Genomic DNA, 26952 nt, shown 5'->3' with positions numbered 1-26952 from the left:
ACAGTTTTGTTTCTGATTTTATTTGGTTTAGTACAAAAACATACGACAGTCTGATTTAACTCGGTTTGATTGGTCAAACTTATTTATATTCATTAATAACATTGGCTCCAACATAAGTAGATCCAAAGGTAAACATTTTTCACATCACGGTTTTACTTATATTTAAATCGTCAAAGACATCACACTTTGCTTTATCATGTCAAAGCACAAACTTTCATTTTCTATGATATGACATAGATTTATATAATTGTCAAACACTTTAAACATATTAAAAAATTTACTTCTGTAACTAACAAAAGTGAATAGAGAATTGAACAGAAATTAGAAAATATTAGTATAAATCCGAAACTCGATTTTTGCTGTCTTATGAGTACATTTGCTATTCAAAACGACAAGGGTTTTCAATTCAAAAGCCTAATGGGTTCAAGTTCCTTGGATCAATGTTCTCGATTTTGCTTGTATTTGAACGCTTTATGTTTTCTATTGTTTCTTGATGTTGATTCTCTGAAGAGCTGGTTTCTGTAGCATCCTTAGATTTTTCCTCGTTTTTTTGTGAGCCATTTTCTCTGTTAATTTCAGATGTAGTTTCTGGCTTTGTTGTAAATTTTGTTTTGTCTTTCGAGTTCACATTTGCACTCTTTTGGTTACTTTTCCCACTCACTTTAAATTGTATCACACCTTTGCTGAGAACTGGTCCATTCTCATGAAGAAATAATACCGGCCACACCACAAAATCAAGTTCATCTCCTGACCTAGTGTAGTGTCGGAAATAGTTAGATATTGCCTCCTTCTTAGGCAAGAATTCCAATTTTATTGGAGGAGCTTGAATACACATCAACCATGTCAATTCTATGCATGATTTGCAATAATTTTTAACCGGTTCCAACTTCAAATATTCCTGGTTTCTTTCCTTGTCTTCTTTCCATGCATCCGAAGCAACAACAAGATTCTCGCAGTTCTGAAACGAATCAGCAAAACGAATGAAGATGGTTAATTTCATTTTTTAATATAAACAAATTGTTAATTCGTCAATTTTTAAATGTCACATCAGTTTCACAAGAGGTATATTACATTTTATTTTTACCACTAAACAATAATAATACACTAATAATCTTAATCATAAATGTGCAATAATTAACAAATATTGCAATGCGCTTTTGACCTTCTAGTCATATATGAACCAGCCAGTCATCCCAAAAAAGTATATGGATCTCAGCATTGCTTTGGTTTATATCTCTTTTTGGGGATGAATAACTGGTCCATAAACTGCAATGAGGACCATCAGCACATTGCAATACTTATTATAGTATACTAAATGACTATCAATCCTCTTGTGAGGGGAAGCATTTTATAAATATAGTTCTGCCTGCACACAGCACATGGCTTATGCACAAAAGCTGACCGGGCGGTCCATGGCATACTTTAAGGACCTTATGGAGTTACAAGGGATAAAGAAGGAACTTGAATGTATGAGGTATAATATTGATATTTATTGCACGAAACAAATCCAGGACTTGTTAGTTGAAACATGATCACATACTAGCGTTAACCATCCCAAGGAGCATACAAGCATGAACCATCCCAAGGCACATACAAGTATTGATCATCCCAAGGCACATGCTAGTATTAACCATCCCAAGGCACATACAAGCATGAACCATCCCAAGGCACATACAAGTATTGACCATCCCAAGGCACATGCTAGTATTAACCATCCCAAGGCACATACTGGTATTAACCATCCCAAGGCACATACAAGTATGAACCATCCCAATGCACATACAAGTATGAACCACCACAGGGCACATACAGGTATAAACCATCCCAAGGCACATACATGCATAAACCATCCCAAGGAACATACAATTATTTACCATCCCACGACACATACAAGTAAAAGCCATCCCAAGACACATACAAGCATAAACCATCCCAATGCACATACAAGTATTAACCATCCCAAGGCATATACAAATATGAACCATCCCAAGGTACATACTGATATTAACCATCCCAAGGTACATACAATTATGAATCATCCCAAGGCACATACTAGTAGCAATCATCACAAGGAGCATGCAAGTATTAACCATCCCAAGGCACATAATCTTCAAGTCTAACTTCAGGATATGGGCAGGAATTAGCACACAGGGACCAGTCCATATCAGATCAGGACTTGGACTGTTGTTCATATGGCCATCGGCTAAGTCAGCACTATGGTCCAGGCCCATTCCCTTGCGCAGGCCATACTCAGTGATATTCTTATCTTCATAAGTAACTGCTACATAAGTAGATTGCCAACAATTTATAACCCTTTGTTTAACGGTAACACACACAGAAAATTGTCCTAGTTGATTGATATTCTTATGTAATTGCCGCCGATTTCACGCATACGATTTATGTGAGGTAAGTAGTACTGAAACAACAGAAGTTATGAGTTTGGTTTGGTTTGATTTTTGTTTATGTGACATCAGTACATGTATGTTATTCAATGCATATGCAGTTGGGGTTAAGTGCTTTGCCCAATAACACAAAACGTTAGCCAACCAGAGCTGATATGATTCAAACTCGCAACCTTTCTGTCATGAGCATAGCATGGCACACTAACCATTGAGCCAATGCAAATCAGAAAGGCATGTAGAGCTTGGATACTTATTTATGTGCTCCCATAAAACAATTTTTTAGAGGTAATTTGTAGACAATTCATTCATTTTACAGGCGATCATATTGGTAGTACATGAAGTACTTATGAAAGACATCGATCCCTCCGCTTAAGCTCTTCCCTCGTGTACTGGAAACCTTACATGACCATTTGCAATATGAAGCAACGATGCTATGACAAGAAAAGTTGTTTCTGAAAACAATCTAAAAATGTATCTTAATTCTGAGAGACAAATTATCCTTTATTTTGAAAACTCTCACTTCATCTAAAGTTGTTACATTAGCAAGTATGTGTGTACATGAGATAAATGAACACATGCACACACACACACAGAGCAATTTTATCAAAACAATAATGTTTGCCAAATTTCCTTGGTGTCACACTTGTAGTTAAACATACTAGTATGTGAAGTCAAGGATGTAGAAGACATTTCACCTGTTGTAGGTCTTTATATGTTATTTCCGCTATCTGCTTCTGGCATTCGTTGATTCGTAGCTCAAAGGATGGGCCTTTACGCTGCAAAAATAATAAAAGTATTAAAATAATTACATCACTATTGTAATCAATGTTCTAAAACACATAAAGTCAGAGGTTTTTATTCATTTCCCTCTTATTTAAATATTTTCTAATTATTTCATTCCTATGACAATGTGACAGTTAAATAACATCACTCAATAAAATACAATTGTAAATTGTTATGAAATTAGTGGGAAATATTTCCTGACGTTTAAAATACAAAATTTTCATTTGTGAAGTTCCCTCAGCAATCTGTGTGACAAAAATAACTGTATTAAGCGAAACTATAAAATAACATTGTTTTTAGGCTACTGAATTATTATACTGCGTAGTATTTTCAATTCATAATATTCTTTGAGGGAAGAAGAGGGAAATTATTAAAGTTTTAATGAGTCCATATGTATGCATGTATGTATGTATGTATGTATGTATTTGCAGTTTAAAGTTTCATGTACTATGCACGTATCAATCTATGCTCCTATGTGTGTTTCTATCTTTAAATGTGTGTGTGTGACTGCTCTGGTAGCATAAGTGAGTAATAGTGGTTAATAGGATGAGGGAGGTCATGGGTTTGAAACCTGGCCAAGTCATACCAAAGACTTATAAAATGGTACCAACAGTTTCCTCGCTAGGCGCTCAGCATTAAGAGATTAGTGTTAGGACTGGTCAGCCTGCTCTCAGGATAATGTGACTGGGTGTGAGATCATGCTACATGTCTGCAGCATGATCTCCCAGTGCTAGTCATCACTATAAACAGCCACACTGCAGACATAGTAGCGGTATGACTGAAAAACTGTTAAAGTTACGTTAAAAATATTTTTAAAAAACACTAAAATGTGTGTGTATGTTTATTACATGTGATTTATTTTTCAGCATTTCATACTTTGATGTCACAATACCTCTTCTTTGCTGAAAAACTTCTGTCCAAGTTCTTTGCGTTGTGTCTCCGCAATCATCTCACATTTGGTGTAGCAATTCTGAATAAAAGAAGTAATTGTCTTAAGTCAGAGTAAGATTCTCTCTCTCTCTCCCTCTCCATATATATACATACATACATGCATAAAAGTTGTCTGGTGTGGAACTGTAGCTGATATGCTTGAGAAGGGTTCATGGTTCTCTAATTTCATGTTTACTTTTAGGTAAGGATGTTACTCAACTAACTGCGGTGTTGCATTTCAGGGCAGGCAGTTTTCGATCAGTCCGACAATAAGTTTTACCCAACTGTCTATGAAAATGTATAGAGAGTTTAAATGGCGGCAGAAAATTCCCAGTATGGACATGGTATAATTTATTAATATCCCCCTGCCCGCAAAAGTTAATTTACAGAAATAGTCGGTTTTACACTGGCATGATAATGCAATGCAAGCTGACATTTGATCACTACTCGCAAGGAACTGGAGAACTAAATAGATGGCCAACATCGATGCTAGACAAGCCGCAAGGCTTTACGCGAACTGGCATAGTGAGTCTTAGCGACAGCATTTGAGGATTTGTTTTTGCACAGCACACCTGTGCCCCCAAAGTTAAATCAAGTCCCCTAAACAGGTTCTAACAATTGCTGAAGTTATGTTTGCCTAAAAATAAACGCAAAACTTAGGTACCCAAGTATCAAATTATGATTCTTTATGGTAGTAGCAATCTAGATTTTATTCTTGGCAGTGACCTTCACACAATACTTGGCAACATGGATATTCGCATTGGATCTTACCAAAATAAAAATAACGAAATTGTTTTGGCAGCCGACAACATAAATCTGGGCACCAGAGCTAATGTTAATGCAACAAGACTACCATACACGAACAGCGCCATCATAAATAGAGTACAAATAAAACAACCAGTCAACGAAGAATGCACAGGCCAGCTTAGACCAATCTGCATCACTGCAGCAAGACATGCAAAAATTGCAAGAAATTGATGCACACACAAAAGCCAAAGACCACGAAGCAAAATTAAAAAAGCAACACTAGCCACGGAGGTATTGCGTTGTGCTTGCTGCCATCTGATTTATCCGGTCCTGAATGACTAGCAGTACTGGCGTTCATTATAATAATAATAATCATAATAATGAGGACTTTGTATAGTGCCTAATCTTTAGAAGCTCTAAGCGCTTTACAACATTAGACAACATCTATAAGATAAGAAACATAATAATATTATTACAAAAACAAACAACATGAAATTAGAAAAACATTAAAAAATAAGAAACATGCTGAGAATATTTCAGGTAGGAAACATTATTAGGTCTTTAAGTTTGTTCTTGCTGTCGAAATAAGTGAGCTTTGAGAGCCCTCTTGACTTTGTTTTCATAGTGGGAATAATGAATATATGATTCTCAGAAGAGGAGCATAATTATCTTGCTGGTATGTACACATGGGTGAGGTCAGATAGGTATAATGGACTAATGGAGTCCGACAGTGAAATGTAGCACAGAGAACAAACTTTGTGTTTGATTCTGGATCGAATGGATAGCCAGTGTAGGGTACAGAGCAGCGGGGAGGTGTGCTCTGATCGTGGTACTCTAAGCATGATCCAAGCAGCTGTGTTTTGAACTTTTTGAAGTTTCTGGAGCAGATATTGAGATAAACCAGACAGAACTGAGTTACAATAGTCCAGTCTTGAAAGTACTAATGAACACACAAGTGTTTTAGTGGCATCAACTGAAAGATATTTGCGAATGGAGCTGATGCGTCTCAGCTCAAGATATGCAGCCTTACATATGTTCATGACATGTTGGTGCAATGTGAGAGTACTGTACAGAATAACATCTAGGTTTAGTACTGATTGCGTGAATTTAATGTTGACGTTGCTGATATTTATTGTTTGAGGTAAAGGATGTGAATGAGAAAGTCTTTGTGTTGTGATCAGAATTAATCTCAGTTTTATCATCATTCATCTGCAGCTTGTTATCAGAATAGCCTCAGTTTTATCATCATTCATTTGCATCAGAAATGCACCTCTCTACACCTTGGATGGTAGCATCAACTTGAGCTGGGTGGCTAGATTTGTATATCTGGGTGTCATCAGCATACAAGTGGTGTGACACTGGATGATGATCTATGACACTTGAGAGCGACTCAGTGTACAGAATGAAGAGAACAGGTCCAAGAATAGACACCTGTGGAACACCACAACATAGATCAACTGGGCTGGAGTGTATTCCATTTGCAGATACAATTTGTGTCCTGTTGACCAAGTAGGACTTGAACCACAGTAAGGCTGTATCATGAATGCCAAATACATGCTGGAGATGGTGAAGTAATATATCATGGTCTATTGTGTCAAATGCTGCAGACAAATCAAGGAGGGTGAGGACTGTAATCTTTCCGCTATCCAACGCAGAGAGAATGTCATTAACTACTTTTAGAAGAGTAGTTTCAGTACTGTGGCAAGGGCGATATGCAGATTGTACATTGCTAAAAAGACTGTTTGAATTTAGATGAGATACAAGCTGGGATAGAACAACCTTTTCTAAGATGTTTGAAATGAATGGGAGATTAGAAACTGGGCAGTAGTTCTTTAAATCGTTGTGGTCCAGTGTTGGTGTCTTCAGCAGAGGCTTTACAATGGCAGTTTTGAAACATGATGGGAATTCCCCAGATGAGAGAGAGGTATTAATAATATCAGTTAGTGAAGGCAATACTGGATCTAAACACTCAAGCAGCAGTGATGTTGGAATTGGATCAAGTTCACATGACTTTGGTGCACTCTTCATCATGATTGTACGTACGAAATCCATAGACACAGGTTCAAATGCTGCTAATGGTTGCCGCTCATATTCTGTATCCCAAATGTATGGTGACGACGAGTCAACTGAAATTGTGGTGTCAAGCTTATCTCTGATGGTTTGTACTTTGTCACAGAAGAAATCTGCAAACATGTCCGGAAGGTCGACTGGAGAGAAGGTAGTTGGAAGTGGTGTTGACTTGTTCCTTGACATTAGCTTGTTAGTAATCTCGAAGAGCTCTTTGCAGCTGGAACTTTCCATGATCTTAGTAGTGTAAAGGGCTGATTTCGCTGCATGGACTATATTTGTGACATTCTTCTTAGCGACTTCATAGATTTGCCTATGAATAGTAAGTCTGGTGGAAAGCCAGAGCCTCTCAGCTTTACGGCGGTCTCTTTTAGCTGTGCGAAGCTGGTCCCTAACACTGCTATACCATGAAGAACACTTTTGAATTGATACTCTGCACTTGGTAGCTGGGGTATGTTTGTCAAGTAATGAACGCAGACAGTTATCAAGTTGTTCTGCAGTATAAGTTAAGCAAGTTGTTAGGTTAGCTTGGATATCGTGCATTATTTTGGTTCTATTTATCATATGGAGGTTTCTCTTAGTACCAGATAAAGGTGGAGGGTTAGGGACTGATACGTCAAGATGGCATATAATGCAGAGGTGATCTGATGCAAGGTCATGGGATACCAGGGACGACCATAGAATGTTATCATCAGGTCTATGAAGAATCCAGTCTAAAATGTGACCAAGTTTATGGGTGGGTTGGTTAACTGACTGTTTGAGGTTGAAAACATTAATGGAATCTATGAGTTTTGATGTATTTGAGTTTCCGGGGCAGTCAAAGTTGAAATCTCCAAGAATAATCAGGTTGCCACCTATCGAATTTCCATAGTCCAGGAGATTCGGAAACTGCTCCAAAAAGAGAGAGTCAGCCAGCTTGTTTTTTCTACTAGGAGGAGGGCGGTATAGGCAGAAAAAATGGACTGACCTTTGCTCCAGTGAGAGTGTGGTTTGGACTAGTTCAAACGATGTGTGGTCGAAATTTAATGTTGTGGTGTAGTTAAGACGTTTTATCATGGCGTTCTTTGTGATGATAGCAATTCCACCTCCGCGAGAATTACGGGGGAACGACTTGATGGAGTAACCAGTGGGTGTTAGATCCGCACACTTGGGCTCATCGCCTGATGTTTTTAGCCATGTTTCTGTCAAGAAAAATATGTCAACATGTCATTATGCAGTCTATCTTTGCTAATATGAAAGTGGAGAGTGGCAACGAATGCTACTGCTATCATAAAGACAAGTACCACACAATATCTGGCCAGCCAAAGCCTTTCTTGAGCGCGTTTTGACCATCCTAGGAAGTCGCTCCAGCTTTATCCATCCTTTTGTGCTGCTATGGTCAGGTTTAGTTGTCAGAATTGAAGTTGGTGACGTTGTACCGCCTCAACATGCGATTACTAGCACAACTGTGCTTAAGGTAAATATGAATGCCATGAGAATCGTGGCTATTGTGATACAATGTACAAGGAAGTGTGTTAGCAACCTCTTGGCGAGGGTTGTGTCCCCGTGAATAATTTTGTTTTATAGTCTCCCTATTCGCATATACTATATGGTGGTTGCTGTATGCTTGGTTTTGCATAGATACCTCTTATATAAATAGAGTCTCTTGTGGAAAGTTTGTACGTCTTAGAATACTCTTTATGCATGAATTCAAGATGGATACTATACTCCTTGATTTAAGTATAAAAGCATCATCCACACCAAAATTTAAATATCCAGGCCTTTTATCTATACCACTGACCATAAAGAAAAGATGGCATCAGCTATTTTATTGACAATTTTTTACTCATCTTCTATCCTTTCGTCGCCACTAAGGCTGTACGGGAATTCTTCCGTTTCCGTGTTTCTTGTTGTTCTTCAGCGGTACGTTCGACAAATGTACATACAACATTGTTGCAATTATCGTTACAGTTTGTTATTGTCAAGTGTGATTTAGATCGGTAATATTCGGTTTGACTGGAGAAGTTTTTAGGCAATGTACTTACCAAATAAATTTATAACACTTGTAAGCCGTTTCGATAGCGCGGTTTACATTATTTCAGCATATGTGTACATACAAGGTCATTAATTTGGGGGATTGTTATGTATATTTGATTTAATTTATAGTTGATTTAATTGTTTGCAAGTTTTAAAATCTTTTTACTTTTTATTATCGTTATATGTCAAAATAATGAAGTTCTGTTTGCTATGAACTGGGTACTTTTTCCAGAAAACAGTTTGATTTTGACTGTTCATTTTTGTAAACACATAAGGCTGACCTGGTTCCCAACCTTAATTCAAACTTAGTAAGTCACGTCAACATGTTTTGTGTGGGAATAATAAGGTTGAGATCGAGGCTGTGTTGGATACGTGACCCTTGACTTGTAAATAGATTTTAGTGACGTAAACAACTTTTTTTTATTTTATTCTTTGAGTTAAATGATTGATTCTTGTCAGGACCATGCTGAGAGTACGTGATGTAAACAAGATCACGTAGCTCTTATCCGGGCATCTGTTTTGTGCGATATTCAAGTTTTAAACCATTGCTTAGAGAGAGATCTCACGGTTGGGCTTCTAAACACTGAGACGTAAATGTGTTTATTTTATTGTGTCATTTTGGGAAATACATTTTAATGTTTATTCCAATTATTTCGATTCTAAAAGATTAATTCGTTTCTCTGGAAATATTTTGAGTGCTCGTTCGGAATTCTTGAACAAAGACATTTCTTAAAAACGTTATTCGAATTTCCAACACGGAGTGTTACTTCTTGTGTTTCTACAAGGAACTGTAGACTACAACACAATACAGGATACTGCATACATCATCTCCTTCCGTCTTGGATTCTTCATAGGGACCTGAACTTTATTTTATTAGAACATTTCAATATTAGGATGTCTAAAATTTTATCCATGGATCATTCTTGGATTATTTTTGGATTTGATTCTTAAAACCATAAGTTCTTATTCTTTCATTTTTACAGTATTTTTCCAGGGAAATAAATTTCTTACATTTTTCAAAGCTTGTTGTTTTCACTCTTTCTTGTGTTTCTGTTTATTTGAGCTTAAACACGTAACTTAAGAGGGATGTAGGCAATGATGATGAAGTTCATCTTTCATATTCATGTAACAATTGTTAAAGGTTTCAAACATTGCAGGTCATCTCTTGGAGCATTCGTGAACCTGGTAATGCAAAAGTTTCTTTAAGACGAAGCAGTTGCCGGAAACTTTCTCAATCCACTTAGCGATTGAGAAGGTTGGAAAGCATGAGGCATACGAGTTGCCATTTAACTGACAGCGCAGTCTCTTATCTCTTATCTCTGCAAGACCATTTTCATGGAACATACAAGAGTAGAGATGATTATTGCCAGAGAATTGGCAGTGACAGTTCTTGATAATGGTATGAATTTTCTTTTTCCTCCTGGTACAGCAAATTTAATCGGTCGTATTCACCTATTTTCGCAGGGAACCGTTCTTGGAAAACTATAGGTGATCCAAACCGTGTCTGATGGTCTCCGGATTGCGTTATCCAAACCCCTTCACTTGCTCGTCCTACCTTTATGAAGGAACACCCAAGCGATCCCTTGAACGTTTTCACAGATGAAAAGTTAGTATTCTACTTGAAATGGCATGCAGATAGTACGAAAATCTTGCACATCTGGATTCTACAACAGAACATTTCTGGTTACAAAGTCAAACGACAATTTATACCAGGAATAAAGGCGTGACGAACATACGATCCGTCAAGTTATGTCCGACGCATACTTCCATATACCGATCCATACAGCCCCAATCTAAACCTCGAGGCCTTCACCTTACAGTTTAGGAAGTCTGCCTCATAGACGGCAACGTTAGTGCTTGAAACCACAAAGAAACATTTGGTAAGTTTGGTTCTTGGTTCACGACATGAACGACAATAATCCCTCACTGTATTGTGAATAATCAATGTAACGAAGTCATATCTTATAAACAGTTTGTCCCTTTAGATTTGTAACCCTTAACACATATAGTCTTCTTCCAAAATGCATCAAAAGAGCCGCTCTTGCTTGAGAGATGGCATCAGCCAAGAGGTAGAAGTTGGACCTTCAACAACATTAGGTCAGCGCAAATCCCAGTTCCAAGGAGACGGTCGTGTTCCTGGACGATATGCTGAAAAAGCGATTGGCAAGTTTGGTTTTTGGTTCACGATATGAACAAACTTACTTCCCTCATTTGCAGTTCAGGATGGATAATCAATGTAGAGTAGTTAATCTGCTCAACATTTTACGCATCTAGATAATGGAACTCTTGATACTTATTAACTTGGCAACTTTCTTCCAAAATGAATCGAAAACATAGCTCATGCGTCAAAGAAAGCATAAACAAGACAATGTTTGAGTGAAAAAGTTTCTAACAGCTCCTCGGCCTATTTAGGCCGAAGTGGACATTTTTCAATATCAGTTTAGAGGGTTTTATAGCTTACTTACTCCTGGACCTGCGATGGTCAGTGGTATGCGGACGCTTCAAGAGAAGACTCTTCATTTCATCCACTTGGAAATGAAAACCATTATCAACTCTTCCACATGCGCGTAGAACATATATGGATACACGGCCTTGATAATGTTGGACAATTCGGTTGTGGCCACGAATCCCTGTAAGGAGTGAACAAACATATTTGGCTAACGCTAAGGTAATACGTTCATGGTTACTAATAATATCGGGTAATATTAAAGTCTGGCACATTCCCGGCCAACTCAGTATCTGAGCTGACGCATTACCAAGGGATGACAACTGCTTCATTAAGAGTTGTCAGTCTCATGTTTTAGATTTCTTTGTCATTTTTCCCAGAGCACAGAAACATGAGTTTTACATGCTTTTTAAATTTACCAGGGGTTAATGTGTGCATTCATCTTCCCTCCATCAGCGTTGATTGTGAATATAATTCAGATCTAACAGGCGCATACTGCACTAGCTCTGATCGCCCCACAAAAATGAAACAACCTGGATCAACCATCAGCTCGATTTATGCAACAGACGTACCTAGACGAGTAATATCGACCTTGACTCCGTTCATGCAGTCGAGATTGCCACTATTCCATCTATGCATAGATAAACCCCTTCTTCACTCCTGGCTCCCTTCAGGGGCGTCCTTATCGAAAAGAGTTTGAAGGTTCCATCATCTCAGTTTGAGCATCACTGTCCTCTTTATTCACTGAAGCAAGTATCATACATGGCTTGCAGTTTATGATAACGCTAACTTTAGCATGAGAGTTAGCGAGCTACGTATGATATCGCTAGATCCGTTTCGACGGTTCAGTCCTTTTAATGACACACAACCGGATTTCCTTCAAAAAACAGGTAGCCATCACTAGTGAACTATAAATTACTAATCGCCTCCTATCTTTGATCGATCTGTAGAGAGTAGCAAAGCCACATGTCCCTGTATGTAACCCTATGTTACTTGAAACGTATGAACAATATCCGCATCAAATGTAGGAGAATATTACTGTCTGAAGGCAGGAATGCAAGACGTAACTCCACAAGCGCTGACTGCTTGGCTAAAGGGAGTTTTTGTCGTTGAATTAGTAGTAGCTTCATAGATGTGACCACTTCCCAATCATAAAATCACAACCTTAGGTCCAAATATGAATTCCTAAATTTCGCTGGATTCGTCTAGGAAGCATTTGATGGTGATCAGCATAAATATTAAAAAGCTGCCTATCAGGGTATACAAAACACTAACACTGCCGGTATGTGTTAGCGTTAGCATTCTCGTTGGTGATACCCATCCTGATGAAACTATCGCTGTCGTGTTTGGGAACTTCTTCTTTGAGCCAGCTGACTTAAAGCTTTTAAATAATCATATGCCATGCTACCAGTCTGGTCTTTCAGACCACCTCACCATTAAACTGAAGTGTAACGACTACGATCGAGTGATCCAGAGAACTAATAAGGAGAGAATTTTACTATTTGCGACGTCTCGCTGGTGAATGACATTTTTGACCCAAGCAGAACTCCCACGCATGATCATGAGCAATACATGGGATGATTGCGAATAATGAAGATAACACTTGGAACATCAACGTAAGCCAGAACACGCGGTAAAAAGGCATGGAGCCGATGGTTTTCCTCTTTACAGAGTATCTCTACAACCCTTTGATTAGCACGGTTTTGGTGACGGTCGATGGAATCTGAAACCAGATATATGCCTAGGGTCAAGCAAAATACCACCGGTGAGGACAAGCCGCCAAAATCACGGCAACAACTCGAAATTGCCGTCGACTGATGTTGACACCTTAACCACAACCGTTTTGTCGTCGATATGAGGTCAACGGAAGACCAAATGCTCCACGGTCATGAATATGCACTTTTTAAACAAACTCAAGCGAGTATGTAACGCTGCAAAATTGAAAAAGCAGTCCAGGCGACATATGTGTTTAAGATGTTCTTATACATAATCACGGACGCAAAGTTCAACATTCGTATCGGTCATCTACTGTCCTGACGTTTTTTCGAACGATCTTTGATAAGCTACAGTCACACTGCGCCACCATAGTTGGTCGCAATGGCTAATGCCTGCGAGCTTTCCAAATCAAATATTTCAAGACAACATTGATTTTTTAGTTATCGTATGTCCAATTACACTTCTAACAAGACAGACTCGAGAGTAGTTTTGTTAACCCCAGGAAATATGATGTAAATGACTTACTCCGCGCACTTGCCGAAACGTACAAGCAAATGACCAATCCTTTTCTACCCGACTAATGCGCCTTTTCTTCCGATGTCCAGCATAAGGACACAACACTCACCAAGTTCACTACAGCATCACTGTATTGATCATAACAGAAAACTGCAAAGCCGAAGTCCGTTATTTCCGCCATCATACTTAGAGTGTGGAACTGTTTTAATGATAAGACAAAGATTCAGTCAGGGACACACCAAGTGAAAAATATACCGTTAATGAGGAGATGCAATCTGCAAAAAAATGAATTTCTCAAGCAGAAAGCATATCATACCGTATATGTTAGCTCGCATTCTGCAGGTGCGAGCACTAGTGCAATGTGGTGACTTCTTATTTTGTATACCCTTAACCATGCCTTTTCATGCATTTATTTCACTTCTTTCAGGAATGAGTCACTTAGACTTATGCGCTTGATTAATCTTTGGAACAGCTTACAATATACGACATGTATGTTGATGCGGTACTGGATGAACTGTATAATAATGTACCGACTACGGAAGCTAAACAACGAGACACATGCTATCCTCCTTTGCGTGTGACCAGTGAGTACATGGGAAGAAATCTGACACATGAGGATGTTACAGAAATGAGAACACAATGATGTTGCCCGGGAATGAGACTGACATGGGGATAACAGGAGAGTAATACGTCAGCTACATTAGGATCATCGTTGTTACGCCATCAGACCTTTCATGCAGGCCCCTTTGTCGGGCATTAGCTGCCACCTTTCCTTTAGGTGCCCAGCCGCACAAACGCCACTTGCAGCCGGAATAATCACACATCGGCATGCTGATTTTAAGAACAAACAAAAGATAGCTAAGGGAACCATAGCGGGTGAAGCAAGTCACAACACTAAAATCCTGGGCAGAATTATGTCCGAAAGAAAAAGCTTTCAGAGATAATACAAGAACCTTTGGTTCAGAGAAAAGATGACTGCCAACACTTTTGCCACTCCAACAGCTGCCAGCTCAGCGACAACTCAGGAGAAGTAGGAGGTGCTGCCATGACATTTTATTGGACGGACTAGTTTGGTATCTGGCCTTTTCACCTCACCCAGCGGGACAAAACTAAGTCGCGGAACTCATGTGGAAGAACCGTCGGAATGAATAAAAAAAGCAACGCCTGAATATATCCATCGGAAATCTCATGAGCATTCGCCGGAGTTTTTTCATATGGAATATAGTGTGTGTTGCTCGTGACGTTAAAACGAAATAACCTGCTAACAGCAGAAGGCAGGTACAAGATGTGACTGCATTATCGAGCGCCCATGAGTCCAAAACCTCCTTTACTACAGAATAGTAGTTGGCGGACTTGAAATGGGTATAAGATGATCGCCAAACACTTTTCAACAATGAAACCGGTCGACCTAGGATGCCAAAATTTCGACGACGCAGCAACGTCCACGACAATTGCTACGCTCAATTTGTAACGAGAACTGTCCATTTCAAGACCAACAGCTGTCATAACGGCAAAGCCCGACAAACTCAAAAACTTATTAAAAGCACAAAACGCAATCGAAAACTAAGATTGCGGCTATATACTATAATCTGCGAGCAGCTGTCAAAATGTCTCAAGGCTCTTGCAATAGCCAATCTGATTAGAATCATATATCACAGCCCTACAAGTAGACACCGATGAAAGTTCATGTTTTGGTGACCGTTGCAATTTCCAATCGACTTAATTTTAGCATCATATTAGACATGGCGTTGCGAATTCATGTTAGAGAGACTTATCGTTGGTAATTATATGTTCCGAATGAAGTGCATCACTTTCAGAAATTTGAAAGTTGTTATTTCACTGATGAACCAAAAGGTCAACAGAACACAAATTCTTATTCGTGTTCATCAGATCTCCAAGTACGACAGCGGAGATGAATTTAATCAGAATACTGCAATGACATGACTGGAAGCCATTAGTGTGGGCTTCCATTCGTTTTGCTCTCTGGCAACACTAACAGTAGCTGGTTCCTCGAAACAGATTTTGGTAGTCATCTCTTCATTTGCTTAAGTTACAGGCCTTAACATTTTGCGGATACTTCTCTCTCGTGCACGAACCGTTGGTCAACACAGGCTCTTGTGTGAGACTGAGGTCCAATTTTTCGTCATTGTCACCGACAACCCAAATTAACTTTGTTCACCTACCGCATCCATCTGAATGGCATCCCAGCTTGATGAAAAGCGGAGCATGTTTGGTCAGGTGTGGCTCTTGTGGACGATAAGCTCGACTACTGCACCACTCGATCAGTATTTGCTGCTGTAATACTGTCACTTTCAGCTACGTTCCACTTGAAAATTGTACGTTCCATCTCGGCCACGTAAATGACGAATACACCAGCCTTGCGGACTCGCATTTATCATTCTATAATATTTGGCGGCGAGCAGCAGTATGCCCTTTGACCCAGATGATGTTACCAAAGTGCTTTCTCACAAGCTACGAAAGGCAGTTTAGGTCTCAGCTGTTCAATGGTGTCAGTGTGTCTGTATCTGGTTTTCGAATGGCGTAGAAGTTGTACATAACAGAAATTATCGAATAAGCTTTACATTGTAAAACCTTTATGTACCAGTAAGGAATCTAGGATTCGTATCGCGAAATCTCATCCACCATTTCTCAGTTGCGGCGATGTCTTCACGGAGTCAAGTTTGTTACAGACAATTCCGCCTTCACCATATTATAGGAGAGAAACTAATGTGAATGAAAACTTCTTCGAATATCGGTAGGGCTACAAGCGTGTGTCTGTCATTTGATTTGGTACCCACGCATAATGTCAATCTGGCCAACAATGAATGTGTCATCCTCTTCGATGGGAAACATGCTAAAGACACGCGCAGTTCCGACGACTTCAAACTCTTCCTTGTCATGACGAAGGCGAGCATACTAATCCAAATCTAGGCTTTTATGAATAGGCATAAGGTGCAGCGCTGGATGGCGTGTTTGTGCAACAAGACTTTGAAACTGGTTCTCTATTTCCGAAACCTATGCTCATGGAAAAATGTCTTACACAATGAACAAAACGATCAGTAGAAAAATGAAATATGCCATCCAGAGGAGAATGTCTGCATGAGTTCAATTACAGATTGTTGTCCACTAATCATACATATATATATATATATATACATATATATATATATATATATATATATATATATATATATATATATATATATATATATATATATATATATAATTTAGGAGAATCATTGTCGTGCTCAGAAAGTGTTTTAAATTCAATATTGTCTTTCAATATTGTCTTTATTTCAAATGAGGTATTTTAATACTAATGAAACTATAAATGAAAAGAGCTGCCTTTAAAATAAATAAAAAAGACACCTACCTTTAAAATCAAAAGCAAAGTCTCTATGGCAGTCCGATCATCATGCGTGTGCCTGTCTCTTAGCTGTGTGAAAGCGTCTGTCCATTCATTGTCGTAAAGCTCCGAGAAACGTTCTGTAAGTTTTGTTGGTCTATTTGTGTCATTCAGGTCTGCAATTTTAGCATTCTGGTTTCTCATTATGTCACTTGCTAAACTTGATAACCTTTTCAAAAATAGATTTAAATATCCTAAAATATTCATGACACAGTGTTGGCCAAATAAAATAAGACACGTTGTTGGCCAAATGAAATACAAACATTCAAAAGTATCATCGGCTACATGCGACGACGACATTGTAAATTGTAAATGTTTAGCATCTTCTTTCTGACCAGTACATAACATGCCACTTCATTCGCCGTTTATATTACATTCGTCAAGAACAGATATATGCTGTAATAAACCTTAGGTATGTATCATTTGTATTTACGCCTCTGTTAAAAGCTTTATTAGATTTTGGTGATTTTATATATATATATATATATATATATATATATATATATATATATATATATATATATATATATATATATATATATATATTGTTTACAGTAAAGATACCTCCCTGTAAATTTACTGTACTTCAAATTTTGGGTAATGGGAAGTTGGTGTTGGGGGAGATATTTCTCGGCATGAGTAATTGGCCAATCTCTAGGATCAGAGACGTCATAATGAACATGATTCGCGAGACTTTATGATGACATGGATTAGTTTCATAAAACTGTATACGCGTTTAAAGCTTAAGGTGGGATCAGAGCAGGATCATCGTTACCAATAGGCATGAGGCCAAGCAGTTCCTATCTTAATTTAGGGGTGTTGTTTGGCTGTGTCTTTGAGTGTGAATATTGATGACAGGGGTCGATATTTATCATGGAATAATTGGGAAGGGATCATTTGTCTATTTTGATATGCCTTTTATTGTGGTTGTGAAAGCAGTGTAGTGGGGGTGCACTTGTAGGCCTAGGATGAGGGTGAAAATGCAGTTCGAAGCTGTGTTTTGCTTGACGCCGAGATAGAATCGGAAGAACTCATTTTAGACTACAAAAGGCTTACTAGTGAATCATGCAGATGTTAAACAAGAAGCCATGCAAATGTGAAGTTGTTGTTTCGTTATTTGTAGTCATTCGCTGATTAGAGAAAAAAAATTGCAGTCTGTGCGAGCTCTGAAATCTTCCAGTTGACAACATCTGTTGTCTGGAGGTCCTTGGAAATAGGGGAAAACAGTACACTTCAATCTAGACTCACGCAGGTGTTTGATTCGCTCGGTGAAGTGGTTTTTTTGCGTATAACAATATGTAATTGCTATGTAATCACCAAACGACCACACATCACTGAAATCTACAAGATTCAACTGTTTTCTTCTTTTCTACATTATATGACTCATTAGTAAGTCCTTCCATTGGAACTTCACGCCATGCACCACGAGACACGACGCAAACACTTAACACATAGAATTAATACTATATTTTCTTATTAACTAAACACGTATACGTTAGATTATCATGAACATCACTTATAATAAGAATCAGAACGAGGGTCCATTCTGCAAAACTAATACATCCTACTTAAGTCTTGTGAATACTGTACATTATGAAATCTGCTCCTCAATACTGCCTGCTTACTCAGCTTGAGAAATATCTTCCTAACACCGACCCCCAATAACGAACAAGTAATCACTAGAACGAAGAAAGCTTTAAACTGAGACGTAAATACAAATCTATAAAATAGCCTATACCCTAGGTATCTTACTATATATATATATATATATATATATATATATATATATATATATATATATATATATATATATATCGTAGAGTGCATTTGTAAATTCTTACTTTTTACATTTATTTCTCACCATGTACTAAATTATTATTTACATGTTGTTTCACAGATCAATGAATCATTATACTTCAAAATGTAATGTTCGGAATTATGATATTTTTTCATTTCCTTTTATGCAATGTTTTGCTGGTATATTACCTATTTAAAAGCTCTTCCTTTTCTTTCTCGAATCGATGTAATATCGACAGTTTGGATTCGCCAATGTCTATTTTCTGAAAAATTAAATCAGTTCTCAAAAGACTTTATGAAAAGTTTGTGAACTAATAAACTTCCTTCCCGTCTTTAAATCGAGTTAAGTAATCCGGATATTATCCAATTATGTTAACTGTATAAATAAGAATATTTGTAGATGGCCTTACGTGTACGTTCAAGTTAGATAATACCTGAAACGAATTTTTTTTAATGTAAATAATTTTTTGAAAAAATAGAAACAATTACAGTTTATGATGCCCGGTAAATTTCTATCATAAAATCACAACATTATCTGTATGTTACTTGGACCTTCACAAATTAGTTCAAAAGTATTTTCATGCAGCAATTTTATTTAAAAAAATTAAATAATCTCACATCAATTACAACAAAAATATCTCACTCTTTCTTCCTCTTACTGACCTTCTTTAGCATTTCTGATCTAATTTTCTTGATTTCGACTAAGGCTACTTCAGCTTTACTTTTGTCGCTTCTAGCTTCTTGTATCCATATTTTAATATCTTCAAGAGCAGTAGGCTGAGGAGTTCTTGGCTCGGAAGAAGTTCTTGGCTTGGAAGAAGTATTTACTGATGTCGAAGAGCCACAACCCATTTTAACAAATGACGTCAGTGATCTTGAGCTCTATTATACACGATCACTGTGATCATCATCGATCTGAAACATATCTTTCTTTTTAATAGCGCTTGAGAAACGATACGTTAAACGATATCGTTTTGGTAGGAATAGCACGATGTTTGTCCCATCAACTTCTTCACATTTCTGTTAGTAAACATTTTTTATCCTTTCCACTTTGACAGAATAATAATGCATATGATACACAAAGGTTTTATATATAATGGTTTTATATATAATCTGTTAAATCTTATAATACTGTGATGGAAGAATACATCAGTTTCTTTAAGTTTGGTTACACGTTATGATAATGGCTTCAAATAATTATCGGCCTTTTTGGACATACGACAATTCTCATTTGCCTTCTTTTTCTACCAGCAATAACACGATACACGTTTTCCTACAATAAGCTGGTTCTTTAAATGGAGACGAATGACATTTATGAATAATGCAGAATAAAAAGATGATAAAATGGCTTCCTTCATGCATACCACAACATTGTAGTCGTTTCAAGCTCAGTCAGATGCATAACATACCAAATGAATTTAGTGCCTGCCATGGGTCGACTTCTATAATTTAATTTTTAAGTCACTGCCATTCAACCAAATTAGGGCTACTAATATATGATGTAATGCGCCGGTGGGATATCCTACTTGCATGACGATGTGAGACAAGCGGGGGAAAGGAAGTGTTGAAAATGTAACATCACAAAAACAATATCAGTGCCATCTACCAGAGAAAATGTAAACTACGCTGCATCACAGTGTCACCATGGACAGAGCATAACATTGATAAATATATTCATGTGATGATATGTCTGCAACTTTATACCTTGCATTCTAAGTCTTTTTCCTATCAATAAATTTTCTCTTTAGGTTCCCAGAGAACTAAATCCATATTGATCAAGATATTTTAAGTATTAAATTCAGAATGCAGTGTGTATTGTTGTGTTTTTCTACACAAAGTGAATTCAAACCAGTTTTATTTTTTAAAGCTTTAAGAAGGTGTTAAAGTTATGTTACGTCATAAATGAGGATGGTCTGAGTTTTGTAACGAAAAGAAGGGGTGATCAATCCGCCAAAACTGCGTGACGTCATTTATGGATGGTTCTTATTTTAATATTAATGTTATAGCATAGAAAAAAAATGTGTCATGATAATTGTTGTTTGTGTGGGTTTCACGCCATCTTCAGCACATGATAGTGTATACATGGCGGCCAGGTTAGCATGCATTGCACCAGGAAAAAATTGATAAGAACCAGCGACCCACTGGAAGCTACAGGCAAGTTTTATCTCACACCCACCCGAATCCAGGTGGACGGAGATAAGATGTCAGTGATCGATAAGGGTGAGCGAGGCCTTAGACCTCTCAGCCACACGAGACCCTGTGTCATTATAGTCCAACTACACGTTTATTTACATTCTTTTATGAGTATCTGTATGCACAGTCTCGTTTGTTACGCGCTCTCTTCCCATCTTCACTTTCTCTCAATGATGCCAGGCTGTACATTTTGCCGAAGGGGGAGAAACAAAACCTCATCGGAAAATGATATCTCAATAATACTGATTTATCTATTCGTAAATGTTTATGTTGCATACTATGATCACAAAAGCGTATATCACATAACTATAATCTATGCATAATCATTATCTCTTTGGTTTTAAGCTAAGTCACAAAAAAGAGCGAAAACCAAAAAGTTTTGTAAAGTTCAACAAATAATCTATTTCCCTAGAATTAGAATGCAACGTGAAAATTTAGAAAGGAAATTTGAATATTGTAAATTAAATCCCAAATGGTCCTAAAAATTCTATCGCAGGTCCAAAAGACGAAAAAAGTTTCCAATTTTGAACTTGCAAATGTGTCAATAACCTGTAATGTATTAATGTGCCAACAGTCTTGATGTATCACATTGGTATAATCTAAAATGTCCTTTAATGAATTCACACTAACTTCGGAAATGGTGACTTAGTCCGAAAATATTGAGCAATTCATAATTCCAGTTAATAATTTAAATAAATAAATGCTCTCAACATAAAACTGAACATAAGAATAAGACTGCTACCACTTTGGATGTTGTGATACCAATGAGTGACTTGTAAAGTAAACAACTTTATATACCTCCCGCATCTGCCCTATGTCTAAATTACCATCTTCTGAAAATACTCTGCCATCTTAATGGAATATTCCATAAAATTTGTAATCAAGATCAGGTCTGTTTACTTACATTTTTTAGCAAGCTACCTGAGATAGAGCAGGTAGACACTATTTTTCCGAAGGAATTACCACTGTTTTTCCGAAGGAATTACCAGTGTCCTGGGCGCAGATTCAAGTAAACCTGTTTACCTATAAATAATAATAATATAGCTATATAAACTAAAATCATAGAAAAGTAATACGTTGTTTACTGCAAAAACAATAAAAGATGTGAGTAGTCAGGTACGCCTCTACCCTCAACCATGAAAAAAGCCAACACACAATACAAAGTGTGTGTGTGTGTGTGTGTGTGTGTAAAACAAAAACACTGTACACGATCGCGCAAATATAAGGAAACCGCTCCGGTGGCCTAGTGGTTAGAGCGTCCGCCTCGGATGCGGAAGGTCGTGGATTCGATTCCCGGCCGAGTCACACCAAAGATTTACAAAAATGGTACTAACAGCTTCCTCGCTTGGCGCTCAGCATTAAGAGGTTAGTGTTGGGACTGGTCGGCCTGGTGTCAGGATAATGTGACTGGGTGGGACATCACGCTACATGTCTGCGACATGATGCCCCAGTGATAGACATCACTTTAAACTGCCTCAATGCAGACATCGTAGCGATATAACTGAAAAGTTGTTACGGCTACGTTAAAAATCAAAATCACACACACACACACATATATATGTGTGTGTGTGTATGTGTTCAATAGTATAAAATGTTTGCTTTTACTTTGTACGCTTGGTGGAAATGGTTATGTTCTCATTATTCATCACAGTTAAACATAATGTATAAATAATGTACTGGAAAGCGACATTTGCACCACATCCTCATCCCAACATTTAACCCGAACCCATATCACCAGAGCGTGAATTAGCGATCTTTCTATGAAAATACCTTGATAGACATAAAGTTATAGTAAGCGAAACTGAAATAACAATTCTCTTACTTTATACCCGGAAACTTTAAAATGGCCAACATCTGAAGTTACTTCCATTCGTTTACCATGTCGAATCGCTCATCTGTAACTGGTACTATTAATATTGCGTATTCCAATTAAACCTCATCTAAATTCATTAATTTTGAAATTTCCACTATGATTAGTGTGACGTAAGGGGAAGGTATTTGCTACATTGTATTCTGGGTTTTCAGAGGTTTTCAAATACACTTACAAAGACGCGTTTTACGTCAGATACAGTTGTAACAAACTGAACGGGCTGGCTTTGTTGAACTTACAAAATGCTTGCTGCTTTCAACAAACACTGAGTAACACTGTATTACCATTCTTCTTTACGTGAATGAGACTGAAAGGACATACATTAAATCAATTAATTTAATCAGTACGATTTTACCTCCCATATTATTTCGCAGAAAGCTTTAAGAAACATTCGGCAAAACCCTGCAAAATTTTCCACAAAACTATAAATATCAGTGTGTATGATTGTTTATTTTCTCGATCTGATATGCCCATTATTAAACCAGTATTAACAATAGTATTGTTGAAAGTACATTAAAAGTAGTTATTAGTGCTACTACGTCCTGATGATTATTGTATCTTTTTCATTCTTTACGCGCACACACACACACAAATACAGTCACACACACACACACAAATACAGTCACACACACACACACACACACACAGTCACACACACACACACACAAACAAACAGTCACACACATGCACAAATAAGATTCACAAACGCAGTCCAAGTCAAATATTATTAATAAGTTTTACGAAAAGTTCTGGAAAAGGACAGACGAAATGTGGTGGGTATTGTTTGTATTAGCTACGATGTCGTAGCCTCATCTTGGTTTGTTGTGGTTGACGCTACGAACTGATCCCATATCATGTAATGGAGCATAAAAAATCATCACTAAAGTCAGAAAAACAAACAGTGTAGAAATCAACTACATAAGTATAATCATGTTGTAAAAGAAGTTTGGCTTATTTTTGAATGTATTAAGCCCTTACACAATAAAATAAATTGGCATGGTTACTCTAACCCTTATCCTGTCCACCATGACAGATAACGCGAGACTCGCGCCGTGACCCCTTTTCTACGTAAGGCTTGCCAGACCATATTTTGGATATTCTATGCTATATTATTATCAACCAAGTGTGAATAATCGCTTCTTGGTGGAATTCCAAAGTTGCCGATAAACCGTATTTACTTTTAATGCCCAGAATTTCTGACCCAAACGGCGCCAAATTTTTACTACGATTTGTTTACATTTCCAAATAAGGCGTCAATGTCCTTATATGGCACACAAACAAACGAGGCTGAGAACGGAAGTAATCATTATTTGAAATAATATGGCGGACGATCTAAGGTGGCGCTCACCAGATAATATGTACTTCTGAGAGAGTGACGTATGTAAGGTGAAGTAGTTCGCATTTAAAACATGCACAGTGGAGAGAATGTTTGCATACCTCTATGCTACATTAATGTAATGTGGATGATATTTCTTTTGGATATTGTACTTTTGGAAATTTTACATGATTTAAGCACACTGCTAACTAAAATGACTGCTCCCTTGTGTTAAAAAATCAGTCTGAATTAGTCTAAAGTACACTATACATAGCAGCTATTAAAATAGGGAAAATGAATTTTGCCAGACTAGACAATACCAGCTTCTGAAAGTGCAATGAATGAATTACCAAATATATAAAATGTAAAAAAAGTTATCGGCTCTTTTTTATACAATTGACCTCTGAAGTTCAGGAAGTGAAAATGACCAAGTAGAGCTAGCACTTTTTTGAAAGGTGCACATTTGAAGTAAGGCCAAGCTGTATACTCTATAACCCATAGTACACCCATCAATCATACACCAAAATAAAGGGAATTAAAGGTTCTTTGCATTATACCTAAGATATACGAGGTCTTTTTTAAATAGCCAGTATAACCAGTGAGGAAAGCCGGGGACATTCTTTTTCTTTAAATTCCTAACCCTATGCAAAATGCGAAACTGTATAGCGCCACCTAAACGAAAATATCGGCAAAAAGAGGTAAACGAGATTTTACAACTATTTCTACAATGATATTCGATATTTCCGGTATTAAATAAGAAGACTACTCAATTTATTGGATTATATGCAAGGAATATGTTTAAAGTGTTATTATTAGGCTAAAAGAGTGCCGGATGTGAACCAAACCCGGCTTGCTCCATTAACACGTATATGCTCATGTTAGTACCCTGTCCACGAGGTACGAGTAAGGGTACTAATATTAGTACTATGTTTGTATTAGCACTGATCTGCAAATGTACAACGTTCAGCTGACGCCTTTTGTTTTCATTTTAATCTATAACAAAAACTGAAGTTTTCTAATCTCAGTTTAGTCCGAACTATTACACTGTTGAATACTCACTCCTTAACAAAGCAAATGAAAATTAGAAAAGATATTTCCTGCCTTTTCGGGTACAAAATATTGACTTCTGAAAAATTATTTTTCTAGACTTTCATTTAGTGACAAGTACATTTGCATGTATGCATATATGAGCGAAGGAAAGTATATACACGTGTGAGATAACTACGCACATATCCATTTTAGCACATCTACACGTAGATAATTAGATATATAGGTGTGCTGACTGCTGAAAAACTACCTCAAATAGATTACCCTCAAGTAATGCGTTGTCGACGAGTTGGTTAATACGTAAACCTTGGGACCAGCTTGAGATGTTAAAATCACCTAGTGAGCTGTACGTCCTTCGTTATAACATACCTTTACGTGGTCAGGTCTTTAAATTAGTTATTATTCACATCACATGCAACTGCAATATTTGAATCTAACCCACCTTTCCCGCACCCCATCCCTCGACGTGCATTCAACCAAGTTTTGTCTTTGACGTTGACCTATTTTTACAATTAAATGTCTAAACTGTAATTTACAATAAAATCTCCCTTAAATATATTTTTACAAAAAAAATGATTTAAAGTCGTCGATATCCAACTGCAAGCATTTACCTACCTGTGTATCGCTGTGTTACCAAGTGAAAATGCCTTTGACAAAGTCGTATTAACCAGGATGTGTATTGCCGTAACCATGGGAGCCCTGGACTTGAATAGTATCAATTGAATAATTTATACGACCAATTTATACCTTGTGCTGCAGTACATTTCCAGACATGTTATGCTGCGATCAGTTATTTTTGTTGTTGTTGTTGAATGTGTGAGTGTGATATTGATTTTTAACGTAGCTTTAACAATTTTTCTGTCATATCGCTACTATGTCTGCAGTGTGGCAGTTTATAGTGATGTCTAGCACTGGGGCATCACGCCGCAAGCATGTAGCATGATGTCACACCCACTCGCGTTATCCTGACACCATTGTTGTTGAAATGTATGGGATTTATAGTGAACGGGAAGATACAAATCCAAGTTTATTACTAATTATAACGCCAAGGAGGAGGCATTAGGTGTTCTATTTTCCTCCCATAAATCCCTATGTCCGACCGTTCGTTTGCATCAATAAGATCCATACCGTAGTGTCATAAAACTGGAAAAGTTGAAGTCATGTTACTCTACGGTGCACTAACCTAAATTTTCGACCTAACGACAATAATTCTTTGATTTGCAGTATTCAATGACGAACTTTTCTCCTCTTTATAATCATTTTAAGTTAGCAGTTAAAAAGGAAATGGCTCCTCATTTTTTTTTCCTTAATTTTTTTTACAATTGTCGCTGTCGATTAGTAGGATTTATTAGCGCCGTGGCGAATGGAGGCTTAGTAAACTGCCCAATGACACACAATATAAACCGTCCAAGGCTTTTGCAATGGTAGTATTAGAAAAAAATGTAAATAGACATTGACGAGTGAAAAACCTCAGTAACTTTAGCGGGTGAAATATATTCGTTCAAATGTTTAGGTCCCATTTCCCAGACAATAGGTGAATATTTTTCAGGCTGTTCTTTGCATATTCCTCGCACAGTTTAAACGTAGAATAACTCGCCACAGTGGCGATACCAATTTCATCACCACAGTTCTATGACTTTTGGAACTAATTTCTTTTCCTATGTAGCAACGATATCTGCCCTTTATTCTGCAATTCAAACA

At 37.4% G+C, this 26952-nt stretch overlaps 1 protein-coding gene across 2 annotated transcripts; it reads right to left on the bottom strand.

Annotated features, from left to right (window-relative positions):
• LOC149798391 (uncharacterized) lies at positions 1 to 25991 on the bottom strand. Of its 2 annotated transcripts, none has more exons than XM_089963574.1 (8): positions 25867 to 25991; positions 21924 to 22042; positions 19490 to 19741; positions 19016 to 19089; positions 16997 to 17198; positions 4078 to 4155; positions 3098 to 3178; positions 1 to 958 (listed from the first exon to the last, which is right to left on the bottom strand). In XM_089963574.1, exons 3-8 carry the CDS (start codon positions 19676 to 19678, stop codon positions 407 to 409), a joined length of 1176 nt encoding a protein of 391 aa, XP_089819700.1. In that variant the 5' UTR covers positions 19679 to 19741; positions 21924 to 22042; positions 25867 to 25991; the 3' UTR covers positions 1 to 406. The 2 variants fall into 2 exon arrangements, with proteins under 2 accessions (XP_089819700.1, XP_089819701.1); XM_089963575.1 differs by lacking the exon at positions 25867 to 25991 and adding an exon at positions 23868 to 24161.
• Positions 25992 to 26952: the final 961 nt, after the last annotated feature.

Source organism: Sinohyriopsis cumingii, chromosome 6 (assembly GCF_028554795.1).
Source record: "Sinohyriopsis cumingii isolate HCF-2022 chromosome 6, ASM2855479v2, whole genome shotgun sequence".
Lineage (NCBI taxonomy): Eukaryota > Metazoa > Mollusca > Bivalvia > Unionida > Unionidae > Sinohyriopsis > Sinohyriopsis cumingii.
Note: the sequence above shows the minus strand (reverse complement) of the source record. Positions and strands in the feature narration are given on the sequence as shown.

Excerpts from the sequence above, each read along its gene's own strand:
- LOC149798391 (XM_089963574.1), bottom strand. The coding sequence starts at position 19,678 with ATGGGTTGTGGCTCTTCGACATCAGTAAATACTTCTTCCAAGCCAAGA. Across the intron at positions 3,179-4,077 it reads AGTTTTTCAGCAAAGAAGAG|CGTAAAGGCCCATCCTTTGA; the intron begins GTATTGTGACAT and ends TTATTTTTGCAG. Across the intron at positions 959-3,097 it reads CATATAAAGACCTACAACAG|AACTGCGAGAATCTTGTTGT; the intron begins GTGAAATGTCTT and ends GATTCGTTTCAG.